The sequence below is a fragment of the Macrotis lagotis genome, chromosome X (assembly GCF_037893015.1).
Source record: "Macrotis lagotis isolate mMagLag1 chromosome X, bilby.v1.9.chrom.fasta, whole genome shotgun sequence".
Taxonomy (NCBI): domain Eukaryota; kingdom Metazoa; phylum Chordata; class Mammalia; order Peramelemorphia; family Peramelidae; genus Macrotis; species Macrotis lagotis.
Genome location: NC_133666.1, coordinates 64258489 through 64283847, shown reverse-complemented (window position 1 = coordinate 64283847; position 25359 = coordinate 64258489). Strand labels below are relative to the sequence as shown.

General features: G+C 35.6%; 1 protein-coding gene across 4 annotated transcripts in view; it reads right to left on the bottom strand.

The window, feature by feature from the left end:
* The window catches only part of DIAPH2 (diaphanous related formin 2), an 857560-nt gene that overhangs the window by 601084 nt on the left and 231117 nt on the right, over positions 1-25359 (bottom strand). For all 4 annotated transcript variants that reach the window (XM_074205516.1, XM_074205517.1, XM_074205518.1 and 1 more), the window contains 4 exons: positions 23738-23802; positions 21547-21651; positions 17174-17482; positions 15220-15334 (listed from right to left, as the gene is read on the bottom strand). In XM_074205516.1, coding sequence (XP_074061617.1) covers positions 15220-15334; positions 17174-17482; positions 21547-21651; positions 23738-23802 — 594 coding nt within the window. The remainder of the gene's footprint in view (positions 1-15219; positions 15335-17173; positions 17483-21546; positions 21652-23737; positions 23803-25359) is intronic.

Below are 25359 nucleotides of genomic sequence, written 5' to 3'. Positions count from 1 at the left end.
AAATTTTCACAAATTAGGTAACTAAAATGGTACTAAATTGCCTCTCTGTCAAAATGAAGTGAAGGAGAAGAAAATCATACTTGAATATTCATCAAAGTCCTGGATATAGTTCAGTGAATTAGTCAACCCACCATAAAATCTTCTTGCCTAGCAGGTTCAGTGTCAAGTTTTTTTGGGGGGGAGATAAAAGATCTACTTTTCTTGAACCAACTCTTCAGGTAGATTGCTTTATAAGTATGAAACAGCAGATGTAAGCTGAGGACATATTTATAACATATTCTTTTCAAAAAATTTCAAAAGTCATCCAAGACATAACGGGTCACTAACATGGCTGAGTATAACAAGGACCACAGATTTCACAAATATTGGTTCTCTCTTTACAAGACTGATTGGCAGCTCTCTTGCCACAATAACCATAATCTCTAACATTTTTATAGCATTTACCATGTGCAGCTGTGAGTGCTTCACAATCATCTTCTCGATTGACCCTTACAAAAAACATGGGAAGTAGGAGTTATTTTTATCAAAACTTTACAAAGAGAGGGGCGGCTAGGTGGTGCAGTGGATAGAGCACTAGCCCTGTAGTCAGGAGGACCTGAGTTCACCTCAGACACTTAATAATTATCTAGCTGTGTGGCCTTGGGCAAGCCACTTAACCCCACTGCCTTGCAAAAATCTAAAAAAAAAAACCAAAAAACTTTACAATGAGGAAATTGAAACAAACAGAGGTTAAGTGACTTGCCCAAGGTCACAGATTGAGCAGATAACTCAGGACACGTTTGAACTCAGGTCTTCCTGACTCCACATCCTGTGCTCCATCCAGTGTACCACCTAGCTAGTTATAAGCAAAAAAGGTTTAACCTTCTGTTAATGACTCCCCTGAATTTGTTTAGGGTTAAAAGATTCTTATTACTGAGATGCAACTTAAATCTTTCCACATTTTTCAACACTTTCTCCCCACCACTCCGCATACTTGATTTTTAGTTGAAATTAGCCAATAAATAATTTTAAGCAACTATTGTAAACTACAACCAGAAAAAATTGGGGATCATCCAGAGTGAAGGTAGTAGAATTATGGGGATTTGGGACAGGATTCCTATAAAATGAGGGATTTTATTTGGGACTTGAAAGAAATCAGGGAAACCAGTAGGTACAGAAGAAGAGGAAGAACATCACATGCCTGGAGGAAAGTCAATGAAAATTCCTAGAGTCAGGATATGAAATATTTTATTGAGAAGTGGCAAAGAGCCCAGTGTCACTGGATTGCAGAGTATGTGGACTGTGAAGGGGTGTAAGATGCCACAGGACTGGAAAGGTAGAGAGGACACAAGCTACAAAGAGCTTCAAATATAAATATTTATTGATTTAATTTAGGAAGTCTCATGTATCTTCATAGTATTTCTCTACTTCCCACTAATGTGTCTCTTAATTCTCTGTACCAGTTACATAAATTCATGCTGAACTGTTTACATCAAGATTGTGATACAAAATGCCAACTGAGGAATAGTAAATGACCTTGATGCTACAATCAAAAAGGCTCTTCAGAAAGTATCAACCCAAAGTTTAAGTGAATTCAAATCCTTCTCCAGATTTTCTACCTTTCAAGCAAATTGAAGGTTGTAGATAGGTATGTAGAAAAGCCCCAGAAGCCCTTACTGAGTGCCAAGTGACTGAGGAGAGACAAACACAGCCATCAAATCCAAAAGGGAAAGATGTGCTCAAGGACTGTTAAAGGAGTGAAAGGATACAAGAAGAATTAGAACAGAGATCAAATGAATGAAAAAGATCATCAGTAGAACCTAGCCATTTCTGCCCAAAAAATCACCACCAAAATCAATATGGCATGTGTCCTGCCCATTGTGACTACAAAGCTACATGAACATGGTGAAGCAAATTAAGGTCTTTTAAGTGTTAAAAAGGAACTTAGAGTCCTTCAGGACTCTGAATATAAATTGTTTTCTGATTTTAACCATCACTAGAAAAAAAGAACAATTCCAAATAGGAAATGGAGCAAGAAAAGATTTCATATGAAAACATGAATCTTTGTTACATACAGGTGGCTTTTAAAAAAAATTTAAATATATATATATATATATATATATATATATATATATATATGAATAATAAATTCACCATGTTCCTTTCAAACTTTTCTGGCTTGTATGCTGCCTTCTGAACATTTCTGGGCCTTTATTTAAATGCTACACTGCCATTCTTTTCTTACTTTAATTGGGCAACTCTATAGGAGCTCTCTTCATTCTCCTTAACTCCCTCTCAAAAAAGAAAACATTATCCTTGAAAGAAATAAACATAGTTAAGCAAACAACTACACATATTTAGCATGCCTTTTTTTAGTCATTTACATGAACAAGAGAAAACAAAGATGTTCTGTTTGCTTTTCCCAAGATCAAGAATTTATTTTGTTTTTGACTAAAAAAAATTCAGATTAACCAGGAAAAATCTTTAAACTGTCCAAAGGACGAGTTTTGGCCAGATGCACAGCAACCATTATTCCCCACTGTATTTCTCATCCTTTTTTGTTTTTACGTCCCACTGGAAGGGAAATGCACGTGCACAGTATTTGGAGGAAACTAAGGAGATCACTATGCCAGAGACTTATTAGGTAGAGCACTCAGTTATCTTCCCCTCTTCAGCTTATAATGAAAATCTGGACATCTGTTCCCCTCTATCAACACACATAACTGATGCAGTGAGATTCAGTTCATAAATGCTAAACTTCAACAAAGAGATTTTCTACATGGAGTTCTATCGTGAAAGTCATAAACAAAATCACATCAAAAACTGGGAGATTTTTTTTCCAATGGGGTTGGATTAGGGTTTTATTCCCATTAGATAAATGGCTTTATTGTTTAACACCAGTCACTCTGCAGAAGTACCCTGCCATGTATGCAAGGTGCATGTGATCAAACAAAGTAATGTCATTTTTCACAAATCATCTGGTCTCTTCATAATTTATGAAGAAATAAACATCAGCAAACAATTAAGTGAAAGTGAGATTGTAGCATTAAGATTACTTTTAGGAGGTTCACTGTTGGTAACTTTCTCTGATCAAGAAAAGTTAAGTTAAAAAAAATTATCAATTTTTCCCGTTGGAAAGACAAAGTAAAATAGTGCACTTGGTTATTTTTTAAATATATCTAAACTGGAGTGAATAGGGTTTTGGATGTGAAGGCAGAGAAAATATCCTCTTTGATCCCTGACCTTTAACCTATCTAGAGCTGAATCGTCTCACTGGTAACATTTTGAAAGGAGGAAACTGGTAGGTCTCAAATATCTGTTCTGGCTCTAAATCTATGATTTATGAACATTTACATGATATGAGGTTTCTGAATCTTCATCTGACAAGGTGAAAAAGTGAAACTTCTTGTAAGACATTCTATATCTGAATATTGCCAACAGAATTATAGTGATCAAAAAAAAATTTTAGATCTGGGACAGCAAGGGATTCAGGGAAGCCTGGAAGGATTTGCATGAACTGATGCTGAGTGAGATGAGCAGAACCAGAAGAACATCCTAACAGCAACATGGGGGCAAGGATCAACCTTGATGGACTCGCTCATTCCATCAGGGCAACAACCAGGGACACTATTGGGGTATCTGTGATGGAGAATACCATCTGTATCCAGAGAATGAATTGTGGAATTTGAACAAAGACCAAAGAATTTAATTAAAAAATGTTATCGTATTTTGCTATCTCTGATACTTTATTTTTTTCCTTAAGGTTATGATTTCTCTCTCATCATATTCAACTTGGATCAATGTAGAGCATGGAAACAACATAAAGACTAACAGACTGCCTTCTGTGGGGGGTGGGGGGAGGGAAGCAAGATTAGGGGAAAAATTGTAAAATTCAAAGTAAATATTTTTTTTTTAAAAAAGAGAACAAAGTATTTTCAGGCTTTGAGGTCATCTTCTAAGGAGATTGTAGAAAATTCTAAAAGAAGTCAATAACCTAATTGTGACTAAGACCAAAATTTCTGAGAATGAGATATCCAATGGACATTCTCTAAATATAAACAATGTCTTGCCATAACTAGAAAAGCTTCCTAAAAATACTATCCTTGAAAGCATTTGGTTATGCAAAGGGAATCATTTTTTTTAGAAATATGTAAGCTAGAGTTTTTTAAAAAGTGCAATTCCAGCTGTTATAAATATAATGTCTTCCTGAAAAACTCTGATCCTGGGATTTTAGAACCATGTTTTTTTAGCACATCTTGAACATCTTACAGTACAATGGAGTAAGAAAATTCATAAATTGCCACTGGGGGAAAAGCAGATGCATAAGAAGTAGAACCAGAAATGGCAGCAGTAAGCAGGAATATAATCTGATATTGTAATAGTGCACAGTAAATAAAACCTGGGAGAAGAGATAGTATCTTTAGGATTGTTGTTAATGGAACAAAAGGTATCTAATCATATCAGCTTCTCTTTTCAAAGAAAATTACAAATATCCTAATAGCATCACATGTCACTGAGTAGTTACTTCTGCTGCCTTCTATTAAAAGGAATTACATGCTTTCAAACAAGGCATCCCTTGCCCATCGCCTGAAGCACATTATCAGTCTATTCTTATCACATTAAGCCAGACACAGTCAGTTCTCAACAGTCTATACTAATGGAATGGATATGGATAATTCAAAATAGTTGATAATCCAAAAATTATTCACATTTGGCTTTGGCATACATTTTATTGTTACAGTAGATTTACCTTCCTAATTATGTTTTGCTTAGACTTATGTTAAAATTTGTTTACCTTCTTTCTGTGATTCAGTTTCCCTAAGCATATATCAACTGATGGATTGGAGGAGGGGAAGCAATGATGGGGAGCTAGGAAACTAAAATACTATGGAACCAAGGGAAATTAATCATGCATTAAAAATTGACTATAGCTCATATCTATAGTGGGTCATACACACAGGGTAAATTAAAACCCGGCTGTATTATAGTACAGAACTTCTGATACAGCAACCTAAAAACGATTGCTTTGCATCATAACATTGACAAGTTCGATTCCAACAAATCAAATAGGCATTTCTTATGTGCCTATTCTGTCTAAGGAACTGGTTAGATATAGGGGAATAATAGCTACAAAGACAAAGATCAAAGACAAAAGTCTGACAAGACCCTAATATTTGATTAGGGAAATAGGTGAGGATATTTGTCCTTCACTCTTTTTTTTTAAGTTTTTGGGTTTTTTTTGCAAGGCAATGGGGTTAAGTGGCTTGCCCAAGGTCACACAGCTAGGTAAATATTAAGTGTCTGAGACCAGATTTGAACTCAGTTACTCCTGACTCTAGGGCCAGTCCTCTATCCACTGCACCACCTAGCCACCCCTGTCCTTCATTCTTGAAGAAGACCATGACATCAGGGGGTGATGCCATGGCAAGCACTTGCATTAGATATGAATGAGGAGGAGGCTGTGCTAAGTCACCTGTCTCACTTTCTCCTCCACAGCCATCTGGGTCCAATGGTCAGATAGGAATCAGGATGACTGGAGATGGCCCTGAATGTGGGGCAATCAGGGTAAAGTGACTTGCCCAAGGTCACACAGCTAGTAAGAGACAAATGTCTCAGACCAAATTCCAACTCCTGTCCTCCTGACTCCAAGGCTAATGTTCTATACACTGTGCCACCAAGCTGCTGGAAATAGGCAAACAGATTAAAGAAATATGAAAGAGATTCAAAGTAAATATGAAATAATTTGGGGGAACAAGAAGGAAGGCAGAGTAATAGTTAATGAAAGATAAAATACAACTATGCCAAAATTTAATGTATGAAATAATCATGGATGTCACTTAAAATAATCAATTCCAAAAACCCAGGAGGGTTACTTTTATATGGACATAATAGATCTCTATTTGTTACTTTAGTAAAATAGTAAAAGTTAGTAAAAATAATAAGACATTATTAGAATGATTCCACCATGTAAAAGTAAAAATGGAAATTCAATTGAGATTTCTATAAATGGAATTTCTAAAAATACACAATAATTTGTTTTTACAAAACTCTAAATGATCATAATTGCATATTTTGGTTAATAACCTCCCTTGGCCTGTTTCCTTAACTATAAATGAAAGGACTGGGAGACTTGGGTTCTGAGATTGTTTCCAACTTTTAAAGTGATGACCCTATGATCATAAAGTACTTAGTTCTATTGTAAAATGCCAGTGTGTGTGAAGGGCAGAGGAGGGCAAGAGAGAAAAACAGGAAGGGGAGAGAGAGAGAGAGAGAGAGAGAGAGAATAGCTAGTAAAGCCTAAGCTTTTGGTCTTATAGCTAGGAAAGTGGGAGATTTGTTATGCCATACAGTATGGAAAAATCTAAGTTATGATATATCTTAATAAAAAAGGTTTTAATGTATTACCAATGTCATTGCAATATTGTAGCAAAATCATTCATTATCACAATAACAACAATAACAGGAAAATAAGTAAATCCTCCACAAAAATCTATTGGGAGATTGATACCCAGAAGAATAGCAAAGCAAGTTACGTCAACATGCTAGCTTAGGGCTTTTTCATTACAAAATGAAAATTCCACTATTTCACTATTTCCAAATAGCCATTATAAAATAGTTTTTCTTTGAGTATTCAAACTACAACATGAGCTATGTTTCATGGACATTTTAAAGTCATATAGAATTGTAAACATATTTAAGTTTTCATTCAAAAACAAATCGATTGATAGGTTCTCCATGGGCCATTGATAGCCAATCCTTTTGGTATATCACAATATATAGTCTTGAGTAATCCTCTGGGAAGTATGACTTCTTAGTAAAATAATCTCATTAATCTTTCTGTCCTTTCATTCCTAAAGAATTCTGATTAGCTTCAGACCTATTTTACAGATGGATAAATAGACAAAGAGAAGGGGGTAAAGGAACATGCCATCAAGGATAACTGCTATCCAATACCCTATATCTAAGTATTGTTTTTTTTTTTAAGCGGATGTCCTCAAGGATATGACACTCTGGCCTCAACATACATCCAGAGAGAGGGAGAAAGGTAAAGAACCAAGTCTGAAATGTTGGCAGAGGTGGTTAATTTCTGGAGTCCAGTGGAGGAGGGTGCATAAATAACTGGTATAAAAAAAACCCAATAACACTTTTTTTCTAATGGAGTTCACATTCTTTGGTTACATTTTTTTCACTGATCCTGTTGTCTCTTGAACTCTTTGCATTGAAGTTTCTACTTCCAATGAGCTTGGCAAACCTTTAAGAGGCATAGAAATATTAACTGCTACATTATTTTTGTTAATGTTGAAATGGTTCTCTAAATTCATTAATGACCTCCAAAATATCAAATCCAGGGGTGGCTAGGTGGTGCAGTGGATAGAGCACCAGCCCTGGGATCAGGAGTACCTGAGTTCAAATCCATCCTCAGACACCTAACCCCATTGCCTTGCAAAAACCTAAAAAACAAACAAAATATCAAATCCAACAGTCTTCTGATTTCTTCATTGATCTTCACTCTCTCCTTTGTTGTCTGTGATACTATAATCTACTGGTTCTCCTTCTATCTCTGTAGTCACTCATTCCCTGTTTCTTTTATGAAGTCTTCACTCTCTTCATAAATACTCCCCATGAGTATTTTCCAAGGATTGGTCTCTGATACTCTTCTATCTCCCTCTCCTCTCAGGGAATTTCCTTAATTCCCACATCTTCAACAAATACCTCTCTGAAGCTGATCATCAAATCTATCAAGTTTTGTGGTTTTTAAAAATTTGGGGGGAGGGTCTTGTTAGAAAATTCAATTCTTTATTCAATAAAAATGGATGAGCACCATTTGGGGTTTTCTTGGCAGAGATACTATTATTGGTTTGCCTTTTCTTTCTTGAGTTCACTTGAGAGAGATGAGCAAAGTCAGGCAAACAAAATGGCTTGCCCAGGATCACACATCTATAAAGTGTCTAAGGTTCAATTTGAACTCAGTTTCTCCTAATTCCAGGTCAGCACTTTATCTATTGTGCCAACTACCTAAGTCCAAATTCACATCACTTCAGAAATTATGTCCTCTTGGCACCTTCTATTCAGTAAGTCCTAAATTGAAGTCATTAGCTTTCCTTCCCAACCTATTTTTTCTTCTCTCTTCATTATTTCTGCCTAGGGCAACATCACTGATGCAGTTTTACATGTTGATAACTTTGAGTTTTCCACATATGAATGTGGTCCAACCTTTTCCAATTTTCCCTCATATAACTTGCTTATAAAAGGTTCACTATTGGGTAAATTAAAAAAAAAAATCACACTGTCCAAGAAAAGGAAAATCAAGCTGAAGACTATGCAAATTAGGTAAAGTGTCAGTCTACTTTTCAAAGGAAAGTGAACATCAAAAACAAAGATCTAACAGCAAGAAAATCACATCTTTGATATTGTAGACTTTCTACTAATATTCTACAACTTATTTGAATTGTCATTACTACAGGTGAGCAAAAATTAAAAATAACAATGATATGAAAAGGACACAAAGCCTGTCAGTTTTATAGATTAAACAATTCCAATTGCAATTTGAAGTTAATAGTTTTGTATTTGCAAAAGAATCTGTCAAGCCAAATTATTGTTCTAAAAATGAATAAAAGAATTTACATCAGAAGGTCTTAGCCAAGGAACCATGGATGAATTTCAGAAGGTCAACGAACACAGAGAGGGAATTTATGTTTATCATCCTTTTCCTTTGTAATGCTATGTATTTTACATTATGAATTTAAAAACTTGATTCTAAGAATGGATCCATGGAACAAGGAGTTAAGTGTACTAGTAATAATTAGTAATAATCTAGTAATAATTCACACAAGTTTCTTTGTGCTCAGCAGTAGGGTAATGAAATGAAGATGATCAATTACTTTTTATTCAAATTTTTTATTTATAACTTAAAAAAGTGTCAGATTTTTGCAAACCTACTTATGTTAAGAAGACTCAGGAATGGGGGTCATGAAAATCAAGTGTTTCTTAGATCTATATTCATATATAATAATAATTTGGGAAAAAATTCCTGCAAATATATAACTGACTTACTTGTTACTAAAAGCTCCTGTGGGATAAAGATGTGTCAGACTTCCATTACCAACTTCCAGTAAAGACCGCAAATGAACAAAGCAATGACACAGCCAGAGGCACTATATTGCCCACTGTGAGTGTGGTATAAACCCAATTCTTCAACTTGGTAGTAGAGTAGACTAATGCAAAGTGCAAGTAGACTTAGAGACAAAGATATATGGGATCCCAGCACTGGTTTGGTCATTTATGAGCGATTGGGATAAAATGAAATCACAGAATCATGGAAGTAAAATTGTAGAGATAAACTTTTTCTTTTTTTAAAAATTTATTCAAGGAAAGGTTACACAGCCAGTTAATTAAGTGTCTGAGTCTAGATTTGAACTCAGATCCTCCTGACTCCAGGGCTGGTGCTCTATCTACTACACCACCTAGCTGGCCCCTGAGAAAAACTCTTTTTCAGTAATCCCATTCTGTAATTGCAGCAATTAAGGGTCAGTAACTGTAAAAGCAACTTGGAGTTGTGAAGTAGTAGATTAAGCCACTTTGCTCTCCACACCTTGCATTGTAATTTTCTGTGTACAAATGGTATTACCACCCCCAACTGGATGGAGGTTCTTTAGCATCAGAAATAGTTTCATTGTTTTTCTCTTTCTCTTTACAATGTCTCCATATATCAGTCTCTTCATAAATGTTTGCACAACTTGGAGAAATATTGCTACAAATTCTCAAAGAATTGACTGAAACTTCAGCAAGGGGAATAGTACCTGGTTTATTTCCAAGTCTAAGGCTATCACATTTGAACCAAATTCTGCAACCCTTAAAATCAAAAATTAGGGCAAAATCATCTTTTCCTTAGCAAGCAAGTCCAACTGGTCTCTATTTGAATGCAAGGATCAGCTGGAAAAATGCATGAGGGGAGAGAGTTTAAAGAGGGCAAAGACCCTCTTCTCATGGAATATGAATCCCAGAAGGTTGTTGATAAACAAGCACAGTCATAATTCTAAATATTTCAAGATAAGTGGCTTTTAATGTTGTATGTGTTAAGTAAGGTACAAGGAGGAAGGGTGATATGGAGAGGGCCGATAAGAGAAAGTTGCTTAGAAGAATGACTTGGAAAGCTTCTTGGAAGGTGGGAAGGCAAGCTGTTATCCTCAAGGGTTAGATTTAGAAGCACATATATTTCTACATGTAAACAGACATGTAAAATGATGGCAATAAATGATACCAATTATTTTTTATTTATGGAAACTCAAATGACTTTTGCTTTCTTTTGCCCAAGTTGCCTGAAATGATTGTCTCAAAGCATACAAATTATTGGTCTAATACAAATGGTGAGCTGTTTTCCAGACAGAATCAGAACATGCTATTCTATTTCACCACCTGAAATAGCTCTCTAAGTCCTTTCCATTTGCCCCCGCCCTGAGTATTCAAGCTCACAGTCAAAAAACAGGCATGGACACCAGACCTTCTAGGTCATACTCCCCTTAAATAATCATATACACACTTTTGACTTTCCAAGGTGACATAATTATTTTTGACTCAATCCAACGAAAAGTCAGCATTATCAAGACAGTTAGAAATGGATTATTTTGTGACCTTTTTATTATTTCCCTAGGGGAAGGAATGATGAAATGACAACATCATTTGGTGATCATCAAGAGAAGGGTTTCTAAAGAAACATTAAGATGACTTAAAAGATGATCCCAGTATCCACCGTTCCAAGCTTGAATGATGCATAAAGCCCAGAGAAGAGAAGTGACATGACCAAGGTCACACCGGCATGAAGTAGCAGAGGTGAAATTGAATCCAAGATCTTCAAAATTCTTCAAATGCCAAAGTCAGGATTCGTTAGAAAATGGGCTTTAATATAAATGTTCCAAATCATTTCTAACATGGTGTTGGACTTTTGCTGTAATACTTCAATTATTAGAAAAAGACATTTTTATCATTAATAATATTTATAATCATCTCATTTTTCTCTTATCAAGAATGAAGCTAAATTCTATCATTGAAGCCTATTATTTAAAATGTGCAATTATATTAACTCCTTATGTTTATTCCCAGTATTTCCTCTGAGCAGCACAAAAATCCAAGAAATCGCCTGCAAGTTTCATATGTACTATCTTTGTTCTTTCCGAGGTCCCGAGAGAACCCTAGAAATTCTAATTAGTATTAGCAGTTATTGCCTACATGTTTTATTATTATTTCAAGTGTAGTTAATATTAACAGTCATTACTCTAATTCTTGTATAATATTGCTATTATCTGTGATTACCAAGGATCTTTACTAGCAATAATGACCATACCATTATAGGCCCTCTGGTTATACTCTGCTCCAAGGTCATCAGATTGAATCCTTAATACAAAAATGGAGGACAAAATGAAAAATAGCAAAAGTATTCACGATGAGTTTCAAATCATATTAATAAAGTCTGTTTCAACTATTTAGATTCCTATACAATTTAATCAGAAATAACTTTGAAACATATCATCATGATCTGATACTACTATGGCTGATAAGGGAATTCAAATTATTCAATGCAAAACAATTGGATTTCAGGGTTGGGAAGGACCTCAGAGATCAAGTACAGTTACTATAATTAATATTCAATGGCATCTTGCTCTAAGCTAATTAATTTTTTATAAAACACTAAATGAAAATAAAAACATCCTCAATGCCTAATAAAAGTAATTTAAATAGAAATATTGAGCATGGCACTATTTTATAAGCTAAATATAATACCGATTAAAAAACAAACCTCAGAAAGGCTAAGTCTGCATAACAATTTAGGAGAGATTCTATAGTTTACCTTTTTAAATGTTCTCACTAATTTGCAAAACAAAGCCACATTAGTTTTTCAGTTCCTTCTTGAAACTAGCAGTATCTGTAACTCAACAAAACATTTCCAGGGGACAAGGCACAGGTTCATTGAACAACTACATTAGAATGCAGGCAAAGTTCTAGAAGGAGAAATATCAGTCTCTCAGGGAATAGGTCCCCTCCCCAGGACAGGCAGAATCGTGGGAAGAGGTCCTAAGGTAAGCAAAGGTTTAGTAAGGACTTGTGGCTTTCACAGATAGGTCAGTGAGTAGGCAGTGAGCAGGTGAGAGAAGATGAGAAACTAAGAAAGCAAGATCAACATAACTTATTCATGCTCCACAAGCAAGATACAGGAGCACTGGTCTGAGAATAGACTTGAAGTATAGGCTGCAGTTCAGACACTTTCTCCCACTGGCATCGTAGGTAGCTCATCGGATTCTTCTGAACATAAATTTGCTCATTTGTGATCTTTGTGTTATCTACCTCTCAGAAATGTTAGATCAAAGAGATTTTTGTAAACCATAAAGCTCAACAGATATGAGACCTATCAGAGTAGGGGTAGAATTTCATCCTGCATCTTCTGACTTCAAGGCCGGTGGCCTCTACTTCCCCAAGGTGGCTCTTATTTTTTTCTTTAAACACTTAGGATAAAATGTTTCAGTATCTCTATACCAGGCAAAAGTTTTGATAAAGTGTTTATTTAATTTTGAAAAAGTCAAAGTAGTGATTGCAAAGGACTCTGAAATCATAAGGGAAAAGGTCCCAGAGAGCTGAGCAAGACAGCTCAATGATACCAAAGAAAAGAGGTCAGAGATCACAGAAGGATTTCTCCCATTGCTCTCCAGTGTATGACAGTCAATTCAGAATACATTATGAGAAACAATGAATATGTTACAAGTGATGAATGTGAAAAAACACCGTGGGATGTATTTAACTGGGACAATTTTGATGTACTTTTATAAATCTCCCAAAAGAAATGCACCTGAATATTAAAGATGATATTAAAATTAGAAGAGATCCAGATCAGGTACCTTTAACAACTATGTCTAGGGTATGAATTCCTAACCAAATAAGATAGAGACAATCATAAAAAAAAACAAAATGGGTCATTTTGATTTCACGAAATTAAAATCTCTTGTATGAACAAAATTAAAGCAACTAGGATAAAAAAAAAGACTATTGGGAAAATAATTTTACCAAATATATTTGACAAGTTTATGATATTCAAGATAGACAAATAATGAAAAGTTCCCAACAGATATGAAATAATAATTTTTAAGGAAGAATAATTAATGATTAGCAACCATATGCAAAAATTCTCCATTTTAAACCATTAAAAATACAAGAAATTAAAATCACAATAATTCTTAAGTTTCACCTCACACCCAGTCAATTTGCAAAGATAAGGAAAAGGGGGAGCAATCAGTATATGAGGGCTGTAGAAGGGTGAGTACACTAATAAAATGTTAGTCAAGATGTGGACTGATTTAAAACATTCTAGAAAGCAATGTGGACTTAGGTTTACACAAATGATTGAAAGTGTCCATAGTCTTGGACCATGAGATCTAATTTCTAGCCCGAACCCCAGAAGGTGAAAGACAAAAAATAAAATACCAAATGTAACAAAAATACTTAGTGAAGTACTTTTGGTACTACCAAAAATCCCTGGAAATTCAGTAGATTTCATTCATCAGGAAAAAAGATTAAGTTGAGGTATATGAATGTGACAGAATATCACTGAACTTGAAAAAACAATGAGGATGGAGAATATAGAAAACTGGAAAATGTATATGAACTGATAGAAAGTAAACAGAACCAAGATAAAAGTCTACACAATGACTACAATAACTTATATAGAACACCAATAAAAATTTACAGAAAACAAAACTGGCCCCAAAGAAGAGAAAGAAGAAGGTACCTTTCCCCATTCTTGGATGATATGTAAACATTATAAATAATGTCACTTGTTTCTGGTGTGTGAGTTAGTTTGCCCAAATATGTGTTTTCATCTTTTTTTTTCCATTGTTTAAAGGGTTGGTACTTTTGGAGGCAGAAAAAAAGGAATACAATGGGAAACACAGGTGAAAATATAGATTAAAAATAAAGAACAGAGGAACCTTTAAAAATGAATCTTTAAAAATTCATATGCAGAGATCCCAAGGCAAGTGTCATATATCTGATGAAATAACTGGAAAAGGTATTTGTCACTTCCAAAAGTATGAAATAATATAACATGCTACTTTTTGGGTTGAAACCTGTCTTTGGGGGAAAAAACCCCACTAGAATAGCTTAATTATTTTATGTTTAATTAATGAATTATAAAGGAGAGAATGTGATCAAAATGAGCTATTTAACCTTTCTAATCTTGGATTTCTTCACAGGTAAAACAGGAAAAAAAAAAACAGTAGTAGCCACTTTGCAAATTTATTGGTAGATTAAAACAAGTAATATGTAAAGCACTTTTCTAACTTTAAAATTTCAGATATCAACTTGTATACTATTATAATTATTATTCCCTTAAAAACAGAAAAAAAAAGTTTACAATTAAATGATAATCCAGCTATGCTTCAAAACAATGACTGATAAGATTGGGAGTTTTAAATCAACTTTAACTCATTTGAATTGCAAAAGGAGATGGAAGATTGAGAAGTTGTTAAACACACAGTTTCAAATTTGTATAAGTGGTGGCAGTGAGAGTTCCCAATTCTGTCATGATTCAGTTCCCTTACAAGACTCCTGTAAAGCAGGCAGGCAGCCCAGGGATTAAGAGACATGATTTACAAATGAGAAAGGTTACATGATTAGCCTGGGATCACATGGTCAGCAAGTTCCCCAGGCAGGACATGAAGTCAGGCCCCCAACTCCAAATCCTGGGCTCTTTCCACTATGCCATCAAACAGATACACAATAGTTCTGAGAATTAAATTTCTTCATCGTCTAAGTGTAAGATGGAAGCCTATTTCCCCTGCTGTCAAAGTTTCTATCAACTTCATTGAAGGCTGAGACACAAAATTGATATTTTTTTCACATTATTTTCCTGCAGATAGTGAAGCAATAACTAGATCTTATAGGGTTCCATTAAAAAAAGAAAATTTTGCTCCTAACATTTAACCAATAAAAATAGTAAATTTTAAAACAAAACAGAAATTATAGACAGATATTCCTCTAGGAAAGTACGCCAGAAGAAGTCTCACTTTACAGCCAAAAGATCATAATTTGATATCATTGAATTGGGCAAAACAATCCACAAGATTTTCTTCCTCTAAAATGCTTTGGGGAAACATAATAAATTATATCCTTGATATATTATTAAAGTGACATAGGGAAGAATTGTTAATAGTAAGAAAAGCAAAAGTATCTTTTTTGTGAAACCTCTCAATGTACCTTTAATCTGTGTTGCAAAAGTGAGTGCCAGTTTTGCAAAGAGATCTGGATTTTCAAATTTATCTTCCTTAACTTTTAACCAGAAACAGTTTTCTGATATTTCCTGTGGCTCGATCTGCAATAAAAAGCAGCAAGAGTAATGTGGTCAATTATTACGCATTAGTTAAAAACAAAATGAAGTGGCCCTGCAAGCTTGATGGTCAGTTCATCATTTCTGTCTGCTGTTCATTAATTCACTTAGAGGCTCTGTTCAACTAGTTTTCTGGCCCTCGCTAATTAAAGCAGGGACAGTATGGCACAATGGATAGAGAAGTGGCGTTACAGTCAGGCAAACCTGATGATTCCAGGCTCCCCGCTTTGACCTTAGTGGTGCAGACAACTCTCAGTATAGGTGCCAACCTTCCAGACAAGAGGTAGTTAGTTCCCTCTTTTGGAGTTCCAATATATGCTAGTGAAGTTCCAGCTCTAGCTCCTAGTCATATCTCTAGCCATTTATATTGAAAATTTCAATTTTTGACAGTTTATAGAAGAAAAGTCATGTGGCAGAAACATTCCACTGATTATGCTGACACAAAAGAGGGTTTTCTATAGTGGCCATAACTCTTTAATGAGCCTCTGAATTATTATCCCTCACCACTCTTCAAAGGATCAACTGTTAATCAAGGCAATAGTACATTATCTATGCCAATTCAAATGGTTGCTGTTCATTGACTCACTTAACAAGCAACTCAGTGAGTAAACTCTGGGATTTAACACTATCAAAAACCCTGATTTGGCATCATATGGTTTAATCCAATTCATTATAGAAGTGCTAACACTAATAATGTCTATAGATACAAGCTTCAATTTTGTTAAACAGGACTAGAAAAATATGACATTAGGAATATTCATTCTATGTTAAAAAAAATTCTTGCACCTAGCCTATCTTCTAAATTTCTCCAGAGATGCAGATTTATCTATTATCCAAATAAACTTCTTTATCAACCCTAATTTCCCACTTCCCTTCTTCTTTCCTTGGTCTTTCCATTTTTTCTCCTCTACCCTCCCACCCTCTCTCCAACTTGCCATCTTCTCTCTTTTTTACCCTTTCATAAATATTCAATATAGAAGAAGTCTTCATGTGGGTGGTTTTATTTTATAATAATTATATGTACTAAAAACAGTATGTACATACTCTGTCATCACTAATTTAAGTAATCTCTATTTGAAAAGGCAATTGTGAATACTGTCTGAAAGCTATAACTCAACAGAAAGACCATCATTCCCTTGGAACAAAACTGTGAACTGTCAGACATTCAGTAAGTAAAAGGAACAGAAAAATATTATTTAACTTCTTATTCTTGCTAATAGTATCATCCAATACTTTTAAGAAGAATAGCAAAGGTAGGGGCAGCTGGGTGATGCAGTGGACAGAGGACCAGCCCTGGATTCAGGAGAACCTGAGTTCAAATCCAGCCTCAGACACTTAATAATTGCTGAGCTGTGTAACCTCAGGCAAGTTACTTAATCACACTGCTTAAAATACATTTTAAAAAAAGAAAAGCAATAGTAAAATAAACTAAATAAAATAAAATGCCTCTTTGCATCTGGATTATCTCTATCCATTCTTAGGCTGCCTCACTAATATCTTTTATAACTGGTATCATCCTTAAATTCATTTTCACTACTTCCAATGACCTAGATAGATCCTACCTATATCACTTTATGAATAATGAAAATCTGAAATAGTTAACAATTAGGAAGAAATGCTCAATTTAGTAGTTATCTAAGATGTAAAGATTCTAAATGAAGAAAAAAATTATCACTATAAACTAATCATGCTATAAAACAAGTCTAATCTACTCTTGTGATTATTCCCCTATTTCAGCCATCAGTTCAGTTATTCCCACATCAATGGTGCCTAAGATCCCTGTCTAGCATCTATAACCTTAGCTTTCCAGTAAAAAGCCATTACCTTGGACCAATTGATTCTTTTCATGGTCACTTCTGGTTTGTATAATTTTTTTTGCTTCATTCCAAAAGGAAGGGAATCAGGTACTCCAGGAGGACGAAAAATACCACCCAGAGGTGGTGGAGGAGGAGGTCCCCCAAATAAAGGAGGTGCTGGTGGTACAGCTCCTCCAGGTAAAGGAGGGGGAGGAGGAGGAGGAATTCCTCCATGCAGTGCTGGAGGAGGAGGTGGAGGAGGAGGAACAGCACCATCTGATACCGGTTGTAGTACGGGGGTTGGTGGAATTCCTGATGAACCGGAAAGTCCATGTCCCTGGAATATACATTTGAAATATCAGACATCACACCTTTGTAATGGTTTCCAGACTTACTAAATTAAATATTATGTTTGCTACACAGGATATTAACAATTCAAATAACACTAACTTAGGATGGGGTAATGAATTTTTCCAAAGTTTATGCATATAAATATCATCCCTATGTTTTCTTATTAGCATTACAGACTATATTTGAAAAATATTACTTTTACCCTACTTGCAAAATGATATTTAGTTTTTTAAATAACCATTAAAATAACAAAAAGTAAAATTCAAATTATACTATATATATATATATATATGTATATGCTGAGAATTGAGTATTTTGTAAAATGGTTTGGATCTGTTCAAGCAATTGGAGAGAATACAGCACTAATTAGGACAAGGTCATGAATGCAATCCCCAAATGGGCCAATTAACTCTGCACAAATAGAATCTGTCTCATAGTCCCTGTAACCCACTTGTCTAATAATTATTATAATAATACTAATGAATGTTTTAAATTTACATAATGATCTATATTTATCAAAGGATTTCCACCTTCAAAATCTAATTTGATCCTCATAGACTTATAAGATAGGCTAAGTAGGTAATATTGTGCCCATTTTTACAAATGAGCAAACTGAGGCTGAGAGAGTTGAAATAACATGCTTCTCCTCCTATGGCTAGTTAAATGCAGAGTCCAGAAAAGAGTAGCAATCTCCAGGCTCACAATTCAGTTCCCCTTCCACCATGACATGCTACTTCCCTGCAAATATAAGTGACCATGTGAGAAGATGAAAGGGAATGGGAGTGGCAATGAAAAGTCAAATCAAGCAGAGCACATTGTCTACAAATACGTAGCAGCATCCTCAACAATGAACTGTGCATGTGGAGGGCCTATTTCATACCATCTCATTTTCTTTTTGATGTCTAATCTATCAATGTTCCTTGATAGGAAATACAAATGACTGAACACCACTCACTTCCCCTCCAAATGGTATAATAACTCATGCTTCCAAAAGCTTACACTAGAAATCTTTTCAAAGTTGTTTGAAGAATGGCCAGTAGGGCAGGCTGAATGGATTGTAGGATTTAGGAAAAGGAGGAAGGTGTAAAGAGAGAGAATGAGGAGGAAGGTACCAGGCTAAGAAGAAATTGAAACGCCAAACAGAGGGCTGTATATTTCATGCTGGAGGTACTAGGTATCCATGGGAATCCATTCTGTCACAGGATGATGTGCTTTGGCAGCTGTGTGGAAAAGGAGTTGCAGTGAGGAGAGACTAGAGACAAGTCTAAGGGGGAGATGAAGGGGCCAAGCTAGAGTAGGAAGTGGCTGAGGAGAAAGAAGAGAACTTCCAACTCTTCTTATACAACATGATTAATATGGAAATATGTTTAGTATGATTGCGCATGTATAACTTCTATCAGATTACTTGTCAAGAAGAGGGGGATGGAAGGGAGGGAGGAAGAAAAGTGTGGAACTCAAAGTCCTAAAAAAGAAAGACTTTTGAAAACTATCTTTGGATAGAATTGGGAAACAATAAAATAAAAGAATGAAGAGAACTTGAGAGGATGGTTGTAGGGAATGAAACGATAAGTTCTGTCAAGTGATTAACACAAGTAGCAGGGATAAAAAAAAATACAAGAAATACAGTCCCCTCCCTTAGGGAGTTTATATTCTACTGGGCGAAAACATCAGAAAAAGAGGCATGGGATGGAAGAAAATGTGAAGTGAAGGGGAGGTTTGGCTGGGGACAGGACAAGACAAAATCTAAGTCACCTGACAGTGGAGTCCAGTGGAGGAGGGAAAGGTTGCAAACTTTATCAGTTGCAAGGAATATCCAGGCACATAGGAAAGTCACAGAATGTTCCAGTATTAAGTGGATTAACTGGGTTACAGCAATGTACATGAAGTTCATGAAAATCATTCAAGTTTTCACAACTAATTTAATCAAGCTGCAGGGATTAATAAAAGCCACTGTAGACAACACAAAGGAATAAAAAATTCACTCCGTCTGTGAGTTCACAAGTAAATCTCCAGGGTAGTATGGGATCCATGTCATGAGTATTACCAATTGCTACAGAAAACGTGAGGAAGGAGAGGTAACTTCAATTGCTGTGCAACCAGAGACTGTGGACACGAGTTGGATTTTGAAGGATAAGAAGGCAAAGAAGGAGTGAGTTAGAGGGCATTGCAGATGAAATAAATAGCATGGAAAAATTACAAACACAAAAAATCACAAGTGGTCAGTTTAGTTTAGCTAAATAGAAGGGGAATATTATAAGATAAAGATGGAAGCAGTGGATGAAGGCACAACATGGAGAGCCTTCAATAGCTGGTTAAGGAAGGTATATTTAATTTAGTGAAGGAAAAGGGAGCCAATGAGGCCAGATGTAAGAATATGACAAGAGCTGAGTATTAAGGAGATTATTGGAAATAAAGGATGGAAAGGGTGAGGGATAATAGAAAAGTTGTAAGGATATTGTGAGAAAGTAAGGGGACAGAAAATGAGTTTGATAGTAAGAACATGAAAGATGGGAAAGTTACCAAAAAAATTACAGAGTTAGCATAAAAAGGTTTTGGCAAATGATCAGATAGGGATGATAAGCAACCGAGGGGAGTCCAAGATAATGAGTCTTGGAATCCTAAGTAGGATAGCAGGGGCAACTTTCGTCAAAATAATAAAGACAAGATGAACAGTTTGTTTCAAGGAAAATGAAACACAGGTTCAGTTTTGAGCAAGCTAAGCCTGGGGCAATGCAGCTTTAGGATAACAAATCTAGGTAGATATACTTAAAATGCAGTTGGAAATAAGAAGGCAGCCTTGAAGAGGGGTTAGGAGTAAACATATAGATTTGGAAATTGGCATAATGGTGACTAGAAAAGTAAGGTTTGTGGAAGAAATCACTAAAATCAAGAGAGAAGAGGATCAGAGATGCCAACTTGAGGTACATCCACAATTCAAAGATGAAGATGAATGAGGGAAAGGGACCGAAAAGAGATATTCCAAGAAGAAGAACCACCAAAAGAATGGAACACTGTCAAAATCAAAGGAAAAGAAATTCATCAGAGGGGCAGTCACTCGTGTCAAATAAAAGAGATCAATGAACATGGACATGGGAATGGGGTAATTAGGAGGCATCTAGCTGATTTTGAACAGGAGTTTGAGTACAGTGAGGAAGACCAGAGGCCAAACTGTATAAGGTTAAAGACTGACTGTGTGGGAATGACACTAAAGCAGCCAGCATAGCTTTGCTTAGGCTGGAATAAGTGCTTGGGAATGCACTTATTCACTGAGAGAATTTCCAGCGTGAATTATGTTAGACATTGTCTCTTGGTTCTCACTACAAATCTAGCACAGGTGGAAAGCACAAACCATCATGCTCTCTTACAGAGAAGCTAAAACATTTGCCCAAGTGTGCTAAGTGTCAAGACAGCAGTCACATCATTGGAATTTAGAGACATGAGCTCACCCATTTTCAGATTTAGGGCACATTACAAAATTCTTTCCAAAATACACATAATAGGTGAGTAGGTAAGTTGTAGGATTTTAAAATGAGGGAGTCAAATGTGAAAGAGAATTGTGACTTAAAAAGAAAAGCAACTAAGGAAATGATTAAAAATAATAAGAATTTTTTCAAATTGTAGATCAAATTATTTTATATAAACCATGTTACAGAAATATACTGCTAAACTAGACTTTTTAAAGAAATTAATAACCTTTTAAAAAAGTAATTCTTATAAATGTATCATATGAATTTATAAATAATAAATGCATATATACATTTACAGTTTGACATGAATGTTATAGTATTAACTTTATATTAAATATATTTCATATACATTCAATTATATGTATATATATCCATATCTGAATATTTTTAACTACTTCATTCTTCTTTTTTCTGACATTTCAATGATACAGTGTTTTCAACAATAAACTTTGTAGAACCATTAACAAAATTGCGAAAGTGCCATCAACAGCTAGGGAGTCTCTTACCAGCTATCCAGGATGGCCATTCTCTACTCTGTTCTCAGGCCTAGCCCCTCCATCAAGTTTTGCCGTTGTTTCATTACCTGAGTTCGGAGCTGATGGAGTTCTGTTTCAAGTTCTTGTATTTTCTCCTCTCGTCGCTGAAGTTCAGCCTGAGCTTCTTGTCGTGCTGTGAACTCCTCATCAAACTGCAATAATCATTCACATCAGTGTACTCATCCACCTAGGAGAGACTTAATACTAGATTTTGAAAAAAAGCTTCAGCAATGGCACGGAGGGAAAGAATGAGGGGCTTGCTGGGGGACAGAGGAAAAATATTTTAAACAAGTCTACATAGAAAATAACATAGCTCAGGGGGTTTTAGTTCCCTCAAAATATTAAGTCCTCAAAAATGTTGGCTAGAGGTAATAATATTTCTATACTTCTAAAAACATGACGTGAATTACAAGTAGGTAGAGATCAGATAGGATCTGCTGAAAAAAAAAAGGACAAATTGTGCTCTGTTCAGATCTCAGACAAGGCCAAATACAAACATTCAGCTCAATCTGGAAATGAAATTGAAAAACATAACATCAACTATTTTAACGTCATGAAGAGATTTCTTTAACAGAAATCAGATTCTGAGAATGGCCACCTAAAGGAACTTCAAAACCAAAAGTAGAATAAAGCACAACCATTTTTGGCTGGCAAGCATTCAAAGGACAGCTTTTAAAAAGCTGATATTGTAGGAGTCAATTACAATAGAGGAATTCATCATGGTAATGATGCTCATTCTATACAATGAGTAAGAGAAATACTTATGTACAAATATTTCCAGAGGCTACACAAATGGTTAACATAGAGGGATATCATCAGGCACAGAGACACACATACAGAATCTGATCTACAGAATTTTGAAGCCCCAAAGTTTCCCCAAAGGGAAAATCTAGACCAAAAGTTTCAATGGAAAGTCAAGGAAAGGGATGTATGGAGAGCTCATTGTCAAAGCCAAGTGTCTCCTAGGAGAGGTTCCCATTCTCCTAATGAGAAGTTTACTTCTTTTTCACTCTACTACACCACCACCTGAAGTGACTCTTTCAAGAGGAAAAGTTACAGAAGTCACATCACCCCAAAAGCATTTATACTCCAGCATTCATGAGAGCAGTTAACTGATCAATACGATCTGTTTTACAAGACTTCCCTGGTGAAAACTCAGAGAAGCAACACTGACCCCAGTCAATTAGTGACATGGTACAATGTTCATTAAAAATAAAGCATAATCTAAAAGTTTTAAAGGGAGTTTTGGGGGGTGCTACTTCAAAAAACATATTGAGTATTAGAGAGAAAAAGTCTTTTTTGTTAATCAAAAGGTACCCAGATCTCTTACCCTTAGTGTTGCTCTGGGGAAAATGATGCCTCCACACCAACAACTGCTGCTCAAAGCCCACTAGCACCTGAGAGAGTGCAGACCTGGCTCCAAATGCCTTGAAGAACTCTCAGTGATACTACGTAATTTCCGGAGCAAAAGCCAAGATGGCTATCTGATCTCCAGGCAAATCATACTGTTCAGGGAATGGTACTGGACAATCTCATTAAGAGAAAACTATGGGACTCTTGAATGTTTTTCTCCTTTGTTCTGGCACAGGGAGATGAAGAGGGAAAGTATATGGGTCCAAGAACCACAGAAGGGTATTCTAAAGAAATGATCAAGGGCAATGACTACCTTCTGACTGTCTCTAATAAAAGCCTAAATTCAATCCCAACAAAGATCATGGTCATAGGGGCTTACAAGGAGGGTTTGCTCAAGAGCCTTTCCTACAACAAACATGCTACACAAGAGTTTGAAGTTTGTTCCAAAACTAATTTAATGGTTTCATTTTGTTTCCACAAAGAGAATTGAAATTCTCATAGATAGGACTATCCAAACATCTTCCAGCTCTCTAAAGAGCTACTTACCATGAGGAAGAGAGTTTTAGGAAATAAGGGAAAATTTCTTTTTCATGACTGCTATCATTCATATCACTTTAGCAACTTATTTACTATCATTTTAATATGTAATATGGCTTCCTTTTTCACAATGTATTAAGGGCTATGCCAAGGGAACAGTGTGAAATGGTGATCTTATTTTATTAGTAGAAAATGTCAATATTCAGTGGTTATAAAATTGGCTAAAATGTATACTATAATAGAGCATGTGCTTAAAATAAAATTTTCCTGACATCCTGATTTCTACATAAAGGTAAAAAATTCTACTCAACTATAAAACAATGTCAGCCCAGTATTGCATGATCTTACCTTTTTGGAAAATTCTGCAGCCTTTTGTTCACTTTCTTCTACTTTAGCTTTGTCTACACATGCATCTATTAAGATTGACCAAAAGCAATTAGAAATAATGACATCACATACTTACAAGGAAAAGGCTGTAGTGCTTGCAGATTATCTTCATCTAATGTGAGGAAGAATAAGTTTCCAGCCCTCAAGAACGTAATACATCAAAAGGAGGAAAAAAATCTCACCATTCCATATGTGGAACATAAACAAGCTTGCATTTTTCCTAGTGCGAGTCACCACTCTTCAAGACAGACTCACTGGGGCATGGAAATGCATAGATGAAATTCCTCCCGGATCAGTTATTAGAGTACTAAGAGGCACTATGCAGTTATGGAGACAGCAAGGCCTGAGTTTCAGTCCTATCTCTAATATATCTGGCTGTGAAACTCAGAAGTAACAGCTCTAAGAAACTCCCTAAGATTTTAAGTAGCAGAGAAGGTCTCCACTTGTACTGGGAGGGGGAGTTTCATAATCTCACTGTACCTCATGTGAAGGGAATCAAATGTCCTGGCCTTATCCCTTTCTCTAATATTAACATAAATTACCTAGGTCAGTGGGTTTTCTGCTTTTAAAGATCACAGAGTCCTTCTAACCTGTTTTTCAGGATTTGATATTAGATTTATGTCCCCCATGGCTGTCAGAGGAAAAAAATGAATCTATTCTAAAATGGCACTAATAAGCTGAACAAGGGAATGCACATACAGTGAAACCTCATCAATTCAGGGTACAATGGGTAGAGATGAAGTCTATCTCACATGATCACTACAGAAAAGATTTGCTAAGTTCTAAGTTTTAACAAAAGGAAGGAGATAATGTATTTTATTTCTTTTTTTTTGTTTAGTTCTTTGCAAGTCAGTGGGGTTAATTGACTTGCCCAAGGTCACACAGCTAGAAAATTATTATGTGTCTGAGACCAGATTTGAATTCAGGTCCTCCTGACTCCAGGACTGGTGCTCTATCCACTGTGCCACCTAGCTGCCCTGAAACAATCTATTTTCGAGACAAGCTTTCCAATTACCTAACCACCATGTCAGGAGCTTTGGTTTCCTTATGACCAATATGATTTTAATAAATCATTTTAATTTATTCATTAGACATATTACTTAAAGGCCTCAAATATTCAAGGCTATATTGGTCACTAATGTTTATACAGAAAGCAAAAGAATCATGTAATCTTTTTTTTTAAAAAAAATTTGTTTATTTAAGGCAATGGGATTAAGTGACTTGCCCAAGGTCACACAGCTAGGCAATTATTAAGAGTCTGAGGCTGGATTTGAACTCAGGTCCTCCTGACTCCAGGGCCGATGCTCTATTGACTGAACCACATAGCTGCCCCAAGAATAATATCTTAAAGACAAGAATGGACTTTTTGTATCCTTCATTCCAACCTTGCACCAAATGTAGAATTCTTTCTTTAATATCACTGCCAGATGGTCATTAACCTTTACTTTAATACTTCCAGGTGTATGAAGCTCATTCTTTTGCTAGGCAAAACAACTCTGATTCTTTGAATTATTGAAAATATTTTCCTTATGTAGAAGAGATGATCAACTCCCTAAAATTTCTACCCATTAATTCATTCTGTG